At 44.8% G+C, this 15,995-nt stretch overlaps 1 protein-coding gene across 1 annotated transcript in view; it reads right to left on the bottom strand.

The window, feature by feature from the left end:
- Nucleotides 1-15,995, bottom strand: part of LOC138293926 (atrial natriuretic peptide receptor 2-like) — a 445,904-nt gene that overhangs the window by 110,298 nt on the left and 319,611 nt on the right. Inside the window, 2 exon segments of the mRNA XM_069233205.1 lie at nt 979-1,022; nt 2,364-2,395. Of these exon segments, the coding sequence (XP_069089306.1) occupies nt 979-1,022; nt 2,364-2,395 (76 nt within the window).

Raw genomic sequence — 15,995 nt, 5'->3', positions numbered from 1 at the left:
CTGTATTTGCCGTTAGAGAAAGGCCGCCTGGCGGTCCCTAATCTGGAGTACTACTATCTGGGTTCCAGTGGGAATCTAAGTGGCTGGCGGGCCTTCATCTCGCAGACACAGCGACTACGGAGGGCCCTTAGTCCCTTGTGCAAGTGTCACACCTATTTCAACCACTTACGCGCGGTGTGTCATCGGGACAAATATTCCTCAAGGTGGCTTGTAGCTGCTATCGCAGATCCTTGCGTTTTACTGGGGGGGTGGTTCCATTTGCTCCAGCTCTGGCGTTACTGGGAACCCCTCGTGGCACTAAGATTACGTCAAGTTTTGAGTTGCGCATGTGGCATGAAGTGGAGTTATACACGCTGGGTGATCTCTATGATGATGGCAGACTGATTCCGTTTCCTACATTGGTCCAGGAGTCGGGGCTGCCAGCAGGGCAGTTCCTTTTATACCATTCACTGTTAAGGTCTTTAGCATCCAGGTGGGGTGACATGTCAGTGGCCCCTCCAACGCATTTGCTGGTACAGTACATACAGGTGATGGGGCAGGGGAAACACCTGATCAGATGGTTCACCGACGCGTTGCACATACACACGGCCTTGGAGTGTGATGCCCTGCGTGCGGCCTGGGACCAGGATGCCTCTGCCTCAGTTACGGACACGCAGTGGGGGTTAGCCCTTTCTGGACACATTAATGTCCCTCGGAATTCTAGGTTTCGCCTGATTCAGTTCTATATTATTCACTGGGCTTATCTTACTCCGGCTCGGGTGAACAGGTATTTTGCTCGGCAGGATGCGGCGTGCCCCCGCTGCTCTTCTGTAGATGCTGACTTGCTGCACATGATATGGTCCTGTGGGTCCCTGCATCGCTTTTGGAAGGCGGTGGTCAACTGCTTATCGGAGTGCACGTCATGCCCGGTTCCGTTCAGTTGGAAGGTTTGTGTGCTGGGCCTATTTCCCAGGGGTAAGAGGCATACAGCGGAAGGACGATTCTAGGATCTAGGCCTGATAACGGCTAAGCGGTTGATAACCCGCAGATGGGAGTCAGCTGGCCCGCCTGCTGAGCAGGCCTGGAAACAATCTTTTGGGGTGTGGGCAGCAGCAGAGAGTGTGGTGTTGAGGCAAGAAGATGCGCTAGGGCTGCGCCAGTATCCGTTATCAGTCAGACTAGAGTCCTGCCTGCGGGATGGGGGTCGGGTGCGGACGAACCCGACTAGCTGCGGAGGCAAATGTGCAACTGTTTCTGATTCTGGAATGGGAGTGAGGGAAGGTGAATGTTTGAGGGGCTGGGCTGGTCTTGGTGCGATGCAGAGTACTGAATACTCTCTAGGTGACAAATAGTTATGGCCTGCATGCGATTTCGTCCTATCCTGGTATGAAAGAATAACACGCAGTGAATCCCGCACCTTCGGTGGCATGCTTAAATTACAATTTATAGCCTGCACATGTAACACTCCAGCGACTGTTCTTGTTCATGTTTTGTTTTATTGTTGTCTGTGGGGAGCTCAAACTATGCATCTGCCAGTGAACCATTGTATGGGCACATTGATCCTCCGGTGTGTTTGAAGAGACAGGTGGATGTTGGCTTTCCCTCAGGGTGGCTACAGGATTTAGAATTCTATGCTATGCATCCTCTTGTTTGAATCGCAATGTTTCTTATCCTATTCTATGTGACAACTGGGTATAATAAGGCTGGATACGTTAATTGAAAGGCTGGTTATCGGCTGGCTAGCACATAATGTTCTTCATTGTGAATGCGCAGTCTCGTGTAATTACACAAATTTGTTATCCTATTGCTGATGTAAGATGTAATGTTTATAATGCATTGAAAATACTAATAAACAGATGTTCGAAAAAAAAAAACCATCCAGTCTTTTCATATAGTCTTTGCCAGACCCTGGCACAGGCCACAGCAATTTCACACAGTCAAATTAAAGGTGGTACTTTGAAATTGCCACTTTCTCTGCAGAACAGTGGCTATTATTTCTTTAAAACAATTACAGGTCTTAAAACAGTGCGCACTATGTGAAATGGCGAATGTCTGCCTAATGAGAACAATGAAAATTGTCCCCTTACATCACTTTTCTACAAAATATAAATATTAAAATCAAAGTATGAAGAGAAAAAGAGATTATACTTACGTGAAATTTGGATGGACATTATTTAAACGATCAGTGGCATTTAACTAAGCTGCATCAAAGCTGAAGAGTCATAAGGAAACTCACTCTGTACAGAGCAAAAAATCCAAGGCTGGAAAAGATCTTCTTACCAGTATACATCAGCAGCTGGAGTGAGGCTGTCAGACAGGTCTCCCTCAGGAAGTTGAATTTCATGCCCCTGCTTGTTACTAATCTTGTAAGTGAATTCCTCGAAATCTACTTTCCTGTACATCTGCAGTCCATAATCTGTAAAAAAAAGTTACAATGTGAATATTTATGTCTCGTAATTTTGCACTTAAATATATAGTTGAACCCTATAATGGTTCATGGGCCCTGAATACCTGACCCTCACATACTCCAGAAACAATGACCCAGAGATTCATCTCTAAGGACTGAAAAAGATCTACATATCCTCCCGGCTGAACCCGAAACCATCACAGCACTGACCATAAAGAAAGCAAGATTGTCCAATCATGAAACCCCAAATGGTCTCTGAAACAGTTTGTATTCCTCCATCGCTTCTCTTTTCTGGTTTCCTCACATAACCTAACTTAATAACTCTCAGTATTTTGAGTATTTTGCCGTCTCAGAGTGTGTGCTCTGTGTCACTGGCAGCAAGGAACACGGTAACTCTCATAATATCACAACACACTAGACCAGGTTTAATGCCGTTCTACAGACTGCATGCAGACCTTTTTGGCTTAATATCTCTGAACCTTTGGACTATTTCAAGAATTTGAGTATGTCATTAAATTGTAAAGGATAAATGCTTCTGTACATTTAAAATGATAAATTCATCGCAACCTCTCTTTCCTAAAATCAAACCAGTCTTGCTATACCCACTCCAACATGGGAATGATTCCAGAAACAATATTGATTTTGACAGTAGTGAGTAAAACATTACAACACTTGGAAAAAAATCAGTAAGTTGAGTCACCTCCAGAACTCTCACCAATGAGGATGCATACTAAGTATCGAAAAATAATGTTAAAAGAATGTGCAAAGTAATGATGTTTAGGTGTGTTAAAGGCAAAAATGTGGTAGGCAATAATATTGAAATGGGCTAGGCCTAAAACACTAAGACACTGCCTTATTATAGCTAACTAAACTGAAATAAAAAATAGAATCAGCAAAAGGCTTGATCTTTACCTTTGGAGAGACTTGTTTTTTCACAATGAATGGTTGTTGAGCAAAATACTTTTTTTCTCTGTTTCTACTTCTAAAAATGGTTACTGTTACCTAATGAATAGGCTTGTTAACTTATCCCACCGCTGCACCACCAATGTAGGAGGCTGGCCTGGCTTATAGTGGGTACCTTGTGGTACTTACACCCTGTGCCAGGTCCAGTTATCCCTTATTAGTAGAATAGAGGTGTTTCTAGCAGCTTAGGCTGATAGAAGGTAGCTATGGCAAAGCAGCTTAGGCTGAACTAGGAGACATGCAAAGCTCCTACTATACCACTTATATCATATAGCACAATATCATAAGAAAACACTATACTCAGAGTTACTAAAAATAAAGGTACTTTATTTTAGTGACAATATGCCAAAAGTATCTCAGAGAATACCCTCACTTAGGAGGTAATATACACAAGTTATATGTACACAAACCCAGAACAGGTAAGTAACAGTAAGAAAAGTAGTGCAAACAATGTAGAATCACAATAGGATGCAATAGGTAGACATAGGTCTAGGGGCAACACAAACCATATACTCCAAAAGTGGAATGCGAATCACGAATGGACCCCAGACCTATGGGAGATTGTAGAGGGTCGCTGGGACTGTAAGAAAACAGTAAGGGTGTCCAAAATACCCCACCCCAAGACCCTGAAAAGTAGGAGTAAAGTTACCCTACTACCCCAGAAAGACACAATTGTCATGATAGGGGATTCTGCAAGAACCACAAGCACCAGCAAAACACTGAAGACGGATTCCTGGACCTGAGGACCTGTAAAGGAAGGGTACCAAGTCCAAGAGTCGCGATAGTGTCCAGGGGAGGCAGGAGCCCAGGAAACCCCGGATGAAGGTGCAAAAGGGCTGCCTCCGGGTGGAAGAAGCCAAAGATTCTGCAACAACAAAAAGGGCTAGGAACTTCTCCTTTGGATGGAAGATGTCCCACGGCGTGCTGGATGTTGCAGGAGTGTTTCCAGGCAGAAATACAGCAACCAAGCCTTGCTAACAGCAAGGGTCGCAGTGGAGGTTTTTGGGTGCTGCTGGGGACCTGGAAGGACCAGGATGTCGCCCCTTGGAGGAGGAGACATGGGGGGCGCTCAGCAACTCAGAGAGCCCCCGCAGAAGCAGGCAGCACCCGCAGAAGTACTGGAACAGGCACTTAGAAGATCTGTGAACTCAGAGTCACAAAAGGAGGGTCCCACGATGTCGGAGTCCAACTCAGCGGGTTGAGCACTGCAGGACGGAGTGCTGGGGACCCAGGCTAGGCTGTGCACAAAGGAATCCTTGGAGAAGTGCACAGAGGCCGGAGCAGCTGCAAATCACACAGTACACAGGTTTGCTGTCTGGCATAGGGAGGCAAGGACTTACCTCCCCCAAATTTGGACAGAAGGGCCACTGGACTGTGGGAGACACTTGGACCCAGCTCCTGTGTTCCAGGGACCTCGCTCGTCAGGATGAGAGGGGACCCAGAGGACCGGTGATGCAGAAGTTTGGTGCCTGCGTTGGCAGGGGGAAGATTCCGTCGACCCACGGGAGATTTCTTCTTGGCTTCCAGTGCAGGGTGAGGCAGACAGCCTTCAGAGCATGCACCACCAGGAAACAGTCGAGAAAGCCGGCAGGATGAAGCACTACAATGTTGCTGGTAGTCGTCTTGCTACTTTGTCGTGGTTTTGCAGGCGTCCTGGAGCAGTCAGGGGTCGATCCTTGGCAGAAGTCGAAGAGGGAAGCGCAGAGGAACTCTGGTGAGCTCTTGCATTCGTTATCTGAGGAATAGCCCAGAGGAGAGACCCTAAATAGCCAGAAAAGGAGGTTTGGCTACCAAGAAAGGAGGTTTGGCTACCAAGAGAGGTAAGCACCTATCAGGAGGGGTCTCTGACATCACCTGCTGGCACTGGCCACTCAGAGCAGTCCAATGTGCCCCAACACCTCTGAATCCAAGAGCAGGGCTGGGGGCTCCCTGAACCGGTGTAGACTGGCTTATGCAGAGATGGGCACCATCTGTGCCCATCAAAGCATTTCCAGAGGCTGGGGGAGGCTACTCCTCCCCAGCCCTTCACACCTATTTCCAAAGGGAGAGGGTGTAACACCCTCTCTCAGAGGAACTCCTTTGTTCTGCCTTCCTGGGACTGGGCTGCCCAGACCCCAGGAGGGCAGAAACCTGTCTTAGGGGTTGGCAGCAGCTGCAGTGGAGACCCCGGAAAGGCAGTTTGGCAGTACCCGGGTTCTGTGCTAGAGACCCGGGGGATCATGGAATTGTCCCCCAGTACCAGAATGGTATTGGGGTGACAATTCCATGATCTTAGACATGTTACATGGCCATGTTTGGAGTTACCATTGTAACGCTACACATAGCTAGTGACCTATGTGGAGTGCACACGTGTAATGGTGTTCCCACACTCACAAAGTTCGGGGAATTTGCCCCGACCAATGTGGGGGCACCTTGGCTAGTGCCAGGGTGCCCACACACTAAGTAACTTGGCACCTAACCTTCACCAAGTGAGGGTTAGACATATAGGTGACTTATAAGTTACTTCTGTGCAGTGAAAAATGGCTGTGAAATAACGTGGACGTTATTTCACTCAGGCTGCAGTGGCAGTCCTGTGTAAGAATTGTCTGAGCTCCCTATGGGTGGCAAAAGAAATGCTGCAGCCCATAGGGATCTCCTGGAACCCCAATACCCTGGGTACCTAAGTACCATATACAAGGGAATTATATGGGTGTACCAGTGTGCCAATGAGAATTGGTCAAATTAGTCACTAGCCTGCAGTGACAATTTTAGAAGGCAGAGAGAGCATAAACACTGAGGTTCTGGTTAGCAGAGCCTCAGTGATACAGTTAGGCACCACACAGGGAACACATACAGGGCATACATTATGAGCACTGGGGTCCTGCCTGGCAGGATCCCAGTGACACATGGGCAAAAACAAACATACATACAGTGAAAAGGGGGGTAACATGCCAGGCAAGATGGTACTTTCCTATAGATAGATATCAAGGTTTACACATGAGGATGTGTTCTTGAATGGGAGGATGAATCATGAGAGACTACATGAAATAGTTACTTTAAGATAGAGTTGAGGCCCATGCTAAGGAGAAAGAGAAGTACCAGAATAAGGCTAAAAGAGCTGTGTGGAATTATGCAGATGGTCAACGGGATGGAAGACAGCAAGGGTTCAGGTGTTACTGCTTCTATTGTGACTGTATCAGCATCAGTTACTAAAGTCTTGACTGCTCAGCCTTTAGAGATTCGAACAGAAACTGCACTGAAAATCAGTGACCTGAATAATGTGATTCAAAGAGCTGTTGGAGGAGCAATTGTGACAGGGTACATACCTACATCACATAATTCACAAATTGATGCCTGGACACCCCACAGCCTGTTCAATCACTGAAAGAAGGGATGAAGGATTGTCTTTAAGACACCATAGCACAGGGAGAGACAGAATTATTTGAAGATTTAATTTTTCCACCATGGTTTCAATAAACTGGAAGTGCATCAAGCTATTAACACAGAACCTGAAAAAGAGAGACCATTACATGTCCAAAAGGGTGGATTTGAAGAAATAATTAGGGGATGTTTAGACATTGGACACATAAATCAGTATCAAGAGAACAAATTAATGTATCTGAGTAAAGAGATTACAAAGCATGCAGCTACCACACATGAAAGATGAACTGAATTAGCAAGAAATTATGAGGTTGATCTTTCAATGAGTGTCCCATTAAAAAGAAGTTTCAGAGCACATTTAGGTGATGAAGATATTGAGGCAATGTGCTCTTCACGAATGCGATTACACATTACCAAATTAGTGAAAGGCATTCATAAATGGAGGGATTTTGAGAAACTAAAGAGTTAAGTCGCGAAGAAACAGGAAAAGAAAAAGAGGCAGCATGATACTACTGAAGCAAATAGTGAGCCACCGCCTGGTCCCACTGATGAAGAAGAAGCTTTGACTTTCCTGATGAGAAAGATACCGGGTAGAGAGCATGTACAAGTAGCATGGATTAGAAGCAGTCTTGCAACTTTTACAAACAATTTTTCAAAGTTGAGGTAGAATCCTACACAGTGGTATACACAAGCTGACAGGTTTGTAAAAATTTCAAAACTATTGTGGACTGATTTAATTAGATCCCTTGATATTGTAATACTGAGTGATTTGTGGGCGAGGTGTAAGATAGCTGTATATTGGCCAAGTTCTGACCTTCTGAGAGATGTGTATACTTGGGCACCGTCTCCTTTAGTAATAGCCAAGTATGATGAGGTGACCACTTTTTTGAAGGGCAAGGTTCCAGTCAAAGATATTGATTGGTTGAAGGTTAACCGAACTATACAAGAGGCAAAACAATCAGTCCATATCTATTAGTGATTGCTACAGGTGTTTAAACAACATAGTGGACAAGAAGATCCTGAGAAAAGTGAAATGGGGTTTTTCATGTTGCATTTTCTTCTTGGATTGAGACCAGAGATCAGTATGCACATACAGCAGAATTTGTTTTGCTGGCAGGCAAAACCTTTAGATGAGATCTTGAGGTATGCCTAATAATGTAGTGATGAACAAGAGACAAAGCAGAAAAGAATTATGGAGAAATTTATGCCTGCCCAAAGTTGGCGCAAAAAGGTTTTCAGGATCAGCCTTTTGCCAGAAACCTAAGTGGAATGCAAGGTGTTGGTTTACAGGCTGGAGTTTAGAGTGCTCAAGGAAGAGTTGGGGTTTCACTGGGTAGAGCTGTCCCGATTGATCCAAATTCTGGTATATATTTTGCGACATTGAAGAAGTCGATTCCTTGTTATTTAAGTAAAAGAAATTGACATTGAAAGAGGGATTGTAGTCAGGAGCCAAATAGATTGAGTTGAGAAGGTCAAATGCAAGGAGGAATTCAAGCGCAAATGAAAAATGTACCCGTTCAGCAAATGCATGTGCCATTACAGTCTCAGGTTTCAATGATGCAGGTCCACAAGCCCCGATGGTCCTGTAGAATATGCAAAGCCCAAAAGTTAATATGAATCAGATACCAAGAGCAAACCTGACTTCATCTCACAATCAGAACCAGAACGTGTTTCATCAGGCCTTGCAACAGTGAAAAATGAATTTAGCAATATTTCACTGTCAGGACATATAAAATACATTACTATTTGTCCTACCTTAACCATACACTGCACCCTGCCCTTGGGGCTACCTAGGGCCTACCTTAGGCGTGTCTGACATGTAAGAAAAAGGAAGGTTTAGGCCTGGCAAGTGGGTACACTTGCCAAGTCGAATTTATACTTCAAACTGCACACACAGACACTGCAATGGCAGGTATGAGACATGATTACAGAGCTACTTATGTGGGTGGCACAATCAGTGCTGCAGGCCCACTAGTAGCATTTGATTTACAGGCCCTGGGTACCTATAGTGTACTGTAGTAGGGACTTACTAATAAATCAAATATGCCAATCATGGATAAGCCAATTACATACGCATTTTGTAAAGGAGAACTTGCACTTTAGCACTGGTTAGCAGTGGTAAAGTGCCCAGAGTAAAAACAAGTACAATCAGAGTCCAGCACACATCAACAACCTGGGGAACAGAGGCAAAAAGTTAAGGGAGACCACGCCAAGGATTAAATGTATAACAGCTTCATTTGAGGAAAACCTTCAATTTGTTGTTTCTGATTTACGTCCTGTAAATGTGTTAGGGATAGACCTGTTGTGCAAACTAAATTGCATAATATACTGTATATCAGATGGTGTTGAGTTTCAAACACATGATGAAGATGTTGAATTTAAAATGGCCCAATAAGGAACAGCTGTAGGATTATATCCAGTGAGAATGATAGAGAACTTACCTCCTGAATTAAAAGAGACTGTGAACTTAGAAGTATGGGATTTTATGGGAAACAATATAGGAATAATCAAAGTTGTTGAACCAGTCCAAATTATGGATAAACCCACTGTGGTGTACCCAAGAACACCACCATATAATTTGATCTCAGAGGCAGTGGTAGGAATAACGCCAGTAATTGAGGATATGCCAGGAAAGGCATTTTAAAAGAGATTGTTGGGAGCCCTTGTAGCAATCCGATTATGGGCTTGTAAATACCAAATGGTAAATATTGGATTGCCCAAGATCTCCAAAAGATTAACATCATTGATGATCCATATTGTCCTGTGGAACCGAATCCAGCAACAATACTTTTTCAGATTCTGTGTACTGCAGAATGGTTTAATGTTGTGAATCTCTGTCAATCTTTCTTTTCCAGTCCATTGCATGAGGTCAGACATTTCTTGTTCTCATTCGAGTTCCAAGATAGGGTTTTGCGTGGTGCTAAGCTCCACAAGGGTATACAGAGAGTCCAGCGATCTTTAATTAGTTTTTGGAAAAGAATCTTGAGGCTGTGCAGAAGCCTTTAAGATCAGTTCTCATGCAATTCTTTGATGACATGCTTCTAGCATCAAATAAACAAGAATCTTGCAGACTGGAGAAAATTGCTGTATTAAATCACCTAGCTGAGAATGGGCATAAGGTTTCTCCGAGCAAACTGCAGTAGTGTCAAAAATAAGTCCAATACTCAGGACATATCATTTAGAAGGAAACGAGAAAAGTATCACAAGAAAGGGTGGAGGCTATCCTTGAGGTGAATCCACCAAGAACACAAAGAGAAGTCAGGATGTTTCTGAGAATGATTGGCTACTGCAGACAGTGGGCTCCAAACTTTTCCCTCATGGCCAAGCCTTTACAGAGGCTGACACACATAGATGTGTCTGATTCGCTTCCATGGGACAAGAGTTTCTTGAGTGATTTCCTAGAGCTCAGAGAAAGTATGTCATGCCCTGGCACTAAGAATGCCTGATTGCAGTAAAATGTACACAATGTTTTGCAGTGAGAGGGATGGATGTCCTCTGTCTGTGCTTTTTAAGAAGCATGGAGACTCACAAAGACCTGTGGCATATTTTTTGACTACCCTTGACCCTGCTGCCACAGGATTGCCCAGCTGCCTTAAGGTGATTGTGGCAGATGGTGTCAGTATCACGAGATGTGAAAATATAGTGATGGGACAAACTTGAACTATTATGGTCCCTCACTCTATTGAGATATTGCTCACCCAAACAAAAACACATTTAATTTAGCATATACACACTGAATCTGAAGAGGACACTTCTTTTTTTATGTTGTTGTCAGTGGCTTATACTTGGGAAGAACTAACAAGATTTCAGGAAGAGGTTTCAGAGTCAGAACAGCAGGATTGGATCAGAACAGGATGTAGGAAAAATGTGGATATAAGAACAGTGTTACCAGACAGTTTACTGTCTCCTATGACAACACTTTTATGGGCCTACACAACTTGGGAGAGATGTGATGGTGAGATTATTCAGACAAAATTAGTTTAACCCCAGATTTAGGATGCTTGCAGAAGAATAGTGCCATTGATGTGTGACTTGCCAACAGACGAATGTATGGAGAAGAACATCAGTAACATAGAGTCATGTAGGGAGATCAGGTGTACCTTTCAATAGAATGCAAATGGACTTCATCATTATACCTGTCTGTAACGGGCTGAGATATGGCCTGGCTATAGTGTGCAATTTCTCTGAATGGGTAGAAGCCTAGCAAACATGGAGAAATGAAAATCTCACTCTAGCTAAATAACTGTTGAAAGAGTTGATTCCCACGTTGGGATTTCTCTGGAGTCAGATCAAGGGACTCATTTCAACAATGAAGTTCTTAGAATGTGGTTTTAAGCTCAATATCACAAAATAAAATGATGGACGGAGTGTTGAAACTTTTCAAACACTCACCCTCAGCCACAGATCTGGGTTTAATCCATCGTTATTTTGCTTGCCACGTCACCCCAGTTCGGACCCAGCTATATGCAAATCACTCTCGACCCTGCTCCCAATAGGAGCAGTCCAGCCCGAACTGCCAAGCTAGGTTCTCCCTGGACAGGATTCAAGCATCCTGGGACCGGTTTCAGGGTATCACCCTTCATCAGCCAGGCTAGCTTGTATCCAGTGGTGGAGAAAGCAAGGGACCCACGTCTGGGCATACCCTAGCCACTTAGGGCGCACAAGGCAATAGCACAAAATAAAATGATGGACAGAGTGTTGAAACTTTTCAAACACTCACCCCCAGTCACACATCTGGGTTTAATCCATTGTTATTTTGCTTGCCACGTCACCCCAGTTCGGACCCAGCTATATGCAAATCAGTCTTGACCCTGCTCCCAATAGGAGCAGTCCAGCCCAAACTGCCAAGCTAGGTCCTCCCTGGACAGGATTCAAGCATCCTGGGACCAGTTTCAGGGTATCACCCTTCATCAGCCAGGCCAGCTTGAATCCAGTGGCGCAGCAAGCAAGGGACCCATGTCTGGGCATACCCTAGCCACTTAGGGCGCACAAGGCAATATCACAAAATAAAATGATGGACAGAGTGTTGAATCTTTTCAAACACGCACCCCCAGTCACAGATCTGGGTTTAATCCATTGTTGTGTTCAGCTCTACAGGTGGAACAGAGGAAACATTGTAGTTATCAACCAGAAGTCTCTGGAATTTCTGAACAGCTGAATGGACCATAAATTCCTGGTTGGTGAACATTTGTCCCTTCACATCACCGAAATGGTCAGATGATTTACATTTGTTGTTGATGAGCATTTGAAATACCCCTGACAGAAGAACAGGATTGTCACCACATGATATCCTTATGGGGCATGCAATGGGACAGCTGCTATGCCTGCAAACGCACTTGTGAAAATCCAACAAGACATGGTATTCAATTACTGCAAAGGATTAAGTGATCTGGTGCGTTCTGTCTTTCACAAGGTTGAAGGTGCTACCTCAAATTGCATCATGACAGATACCACAACCTTAGTCCGGTGGCTGGATGTTGGTAAAGAAGCATGTGCAAAAGTCTTGTCTGGAACTGAGATAGAAGGGGCCGTACAAATTAATCTTAATAACAAACTCTGCTGTTAAGTTGGCTGGGATACTGAATTCGGAGCATGGGTCACACACTCAGAGAGTAAGGTGTCCCTATGAAAAAAAAGTGTTTGTGAACTGGAACCAAAGGCATTTGTGACCACACCATCGCAAGCAGTAACACTGTAAGGAACAGAAAGGGGTGAAGAATCTCAGACTGTCACACCAAATCAAGTTCTTGTAATATCACAAAGTGGAGTGAAAGTTCCTGAAGGAGAAGGAACAAAAGCTCAACTTGAGAAAGCAGTTGAGACATCAACAAAACAAGCAGATTATACATGTAAAGGTAGAAGTACCAGATCAAGGAGGCTCACACATGATGCTGAATGGCCACGGAACTATGACTGAAGGAAATTGAAGTTGTGTGTCAGCTGAACACATACTGCCAACTATCACTTAGGTGACAGAATCAAGCAGTATAAGTGACACAGTGGAAGAAGATCAAGAGGCACCAAGAAGGTCAGAAAGAGCAAGAGTACTTGTCGGAGGTATTCTGCACCTGAATGGGCCTACTACACAAATCCCGTACTAAATGCATCAATGCTGGATTTGATTGAGCTGAGATCAGAAATATTTAAGCCCACATGGTGTCACATTAAAACAGTATTTAGGAAAATGCTGCTGATAAAGACTTTCTGAAAGAAACAAAAAGTTTGAGATACTATTGAAGGATAAAGTGCAAAAGACTGCAAAAAAGACTGATAATAAAATTGAGGAAGTTGTTAAGTAAAAATAATTAAGAAGCTTTCCCTAGGCCCAAGGCTGCAGTAGGGGAGTAGTGATACTACATTTAGAAGAAGATGGAGTAGGGTTAGGGATGACTGAATGAAGAATGCTGTAAATAAAGCTGAAAGAACTAACTGCAAAAGAAAATCCAAGAAACTGCTTTGTACAAACGTCTAAGTGGATTATTCACTTTACCTTCAACTATATTTCATTTGATGATCTGACTACAGGCAAACATGTGCTTCCTAACCAAGACTATATGCAAGATTATCACGGGCATTACATTTTTGATAGTATGGTTACTAGTTATAACAATGTTAACAGGGATTTATTTCATACCAGCGGTAGAGAAACCTATTTCTACACTTTCTTCTATGACACGTCCATACACAATAGATGAGGCAAAGTTGAATGTACCTTTAGTGAATTACATGAAAGAAGATTACACAACAGGCATTATATGCAAAAGACTGTTATTTTTGCAGACACTTACCTATGTCAGCTGCAGAGGAAGTGACAAACCACCACATACTTTTGTCACAATCACATGTAGCATTTTATTTAATTTAGTATACAGACAAGAACAATTTGAATATTATTATTCTAACTATGACATGATTATTTCAAAAGTTCCTTTACAGAGAAGTTTGAATCTTTATCCATGGGCAAAATAAATAGACACAGCTTGGTATTATTTTAGGCTATCCACACTTATAGACATAGAGGGGGTTATTCTAACTTTGGAGGAGTGTTAATCCGTCCCAAAAGTGACGGTAAAGTGACGGATATACCACCAGCCGTATTACGAGTTCCATAGGATATAATGGACTCGTAATACGGCTGGTGGTAAATCCGTCACTTTTCCGTCACTTTTGGGACGGATTAACACCTCCTCCAAAGTTAGAATAACCCCCAGAGAGTCTGAAAACAATTTGACTTGTTTAAAGGAGGGCATACAATTCTCACAGTAAAAAGGGAAAGGCATTTTGAGGAACTTTTGTAAGAAGGAAGAAGATAAATATAGAAAGCAAATGTTCTACCCTAAACTAAAATTAGACAGAAGACAAAAGAGAAGATTATGGCCCTCACTACAACATTGGCGGTAAGTGCTGCTTACCGCCATGCTGACTGCTGCCAACATACTGCGACCGCAGCAGTATACCGCTACCCGTATAATGACCCACACATAGAAATCCACCACTATACAGACACACACACAAGTCCGACAGCCCAAAGGTCAGTGATAAAATGGCGGTACCAAAACCCACACCGTTACACCGTCAGAAATACACCCACAGCATCATGACCCACGAATCACTGCGGCGGTCTTTCAACCGCGGTAAACCATTGGTGGTACCCACCGCTGCGCTAAAAATACACACACACATACAAAACTACACCACATTGGACAATTCAAACTACACGCACCTGACACACATACACACACCACACCCACACCACTATAAAACACACACCACACTACCCACAACGCTTTACGACCCAAAGATTTTGACAACTGAGAGAGAGACGAGCCAGAAGCACCCACTAAATCTGAGCCACAAAACACCATCACCCATACACCATCCACACACCTCACAGCACACACCCCAACACATCACCCCACACACCCTCACACATACCACTCACACTACGCCCATGGCACCACAAAGACACCCCAGGTTCTCAGAGGAGGAGCTAAGGGTCATGGTGGAGGAAATCATCCGGGTAGAAGCACAGCTATTCGGATCACAGGTGCAGCAGACATCTATTGCAAGGAAGATGGAGCTATGGCGGAGAGTCGTGGACAGGGTCACCGCCGTGGGACAGCACCCAAGAACAAGGGATGACATCAGGAATAGGTGGAACAACATAACGGGGAAGGTACGTTCTGTGGTTGCAAGACACCAGATACCTGTACAGAGGACTGGCGGTGGACCCCCACCTCCTCCCCCACAACTAACAACATGGGAGGAGCAAGTCTTGGCGATCATGCATCCTGAGGGACTGGCAGGAGTAGCAGGAGGACTGGACTCTGGTAAGTCAAATCCTTACTACTTTATCCCCCACCCTACCTGCATGCTGTCACAAACAACAACCACTACCCTCACCCCCATCACCCCACCACCTCACATATACCCCACCATCACAACCCACCCATCTCAATACCAAGCCCTGCCTGCAACAACAATGCATGGACCCCGTCACAGACCTGCATGGACACCCATCACCACAGCATGCACACTAGTGACAATCACTTAGCCAAACCAATCACAACTCACACAAGCCAAAGCTGCATTGCTAATAACAACCATAGAGGGAAACATATCCATGCACAAGATGGTACACGCAGAAACAATAACACTGCATTTACATCCCCACTGGACCCCCACTCAACATCACCGGAGAGGAGGTGCCAGCCACATCCAGTCCCCCCCGCAGTAGAGACCCACAGTGATGACAGCAGCTCTGCACGCCTGCATCACGATGACCAACCTGACCCATCAGGGACCTCTGGACAGTTGGTTACCCAGGCACAGTCCCAACCCACCACAGAGCCTACCCCTCAGGAAACACCACCACAGCACCCACCCAGCGGGCCCATACCTCTGTCCACAGGACACGTCAATCAGCAGTGTGTCCACCACTACAGGGACCCCAGGCAACCCCACAAACACAGGACGATCAGGGACCTTGAGTCAGTGGAAGTGGGCACACGGTTCAGGGCACAGAGGCACAGGACAACAGGGAAGCTGGGAGGACTGCTGTGCGACAGGGGGAGGATAGGCCCAGGGAACTGACTCTCCAGGAGGCACTTACAGGGATAATGGGAGCATACCACCATTCCCAGGAGACGATGGGCCAGATACTGGACAAGTTGCAGGAGACCCAGCAGCTGCAGGAGGGACAGTACCTGGGGATCAGGAAGGACTTGACGGGCATCAACACCACCCTGGTCCCCATTGCAGGGTTGCTGGCAGACATGGCCAACAC

Source organism: Pleurodeles waltl, chromosome 4_2 (genome assembly GCF_031143425.1).
Source record: "Pleurodeles waltl isolate 20211129_DDA chromosome 4_2, aPleWal1.hap1.20221129, whole genome shotgun sequence".
NCBI lineage: Eukaryota > Metazoa > Chordata > Amphibia > Caudata > Salamandridae > Pleurodeles > Pleurodeles waltl.
Note: the sequence above shows the minus strand (reverse complement) of the source record. Positions and strands in the feature narration are given on the sequence as shown.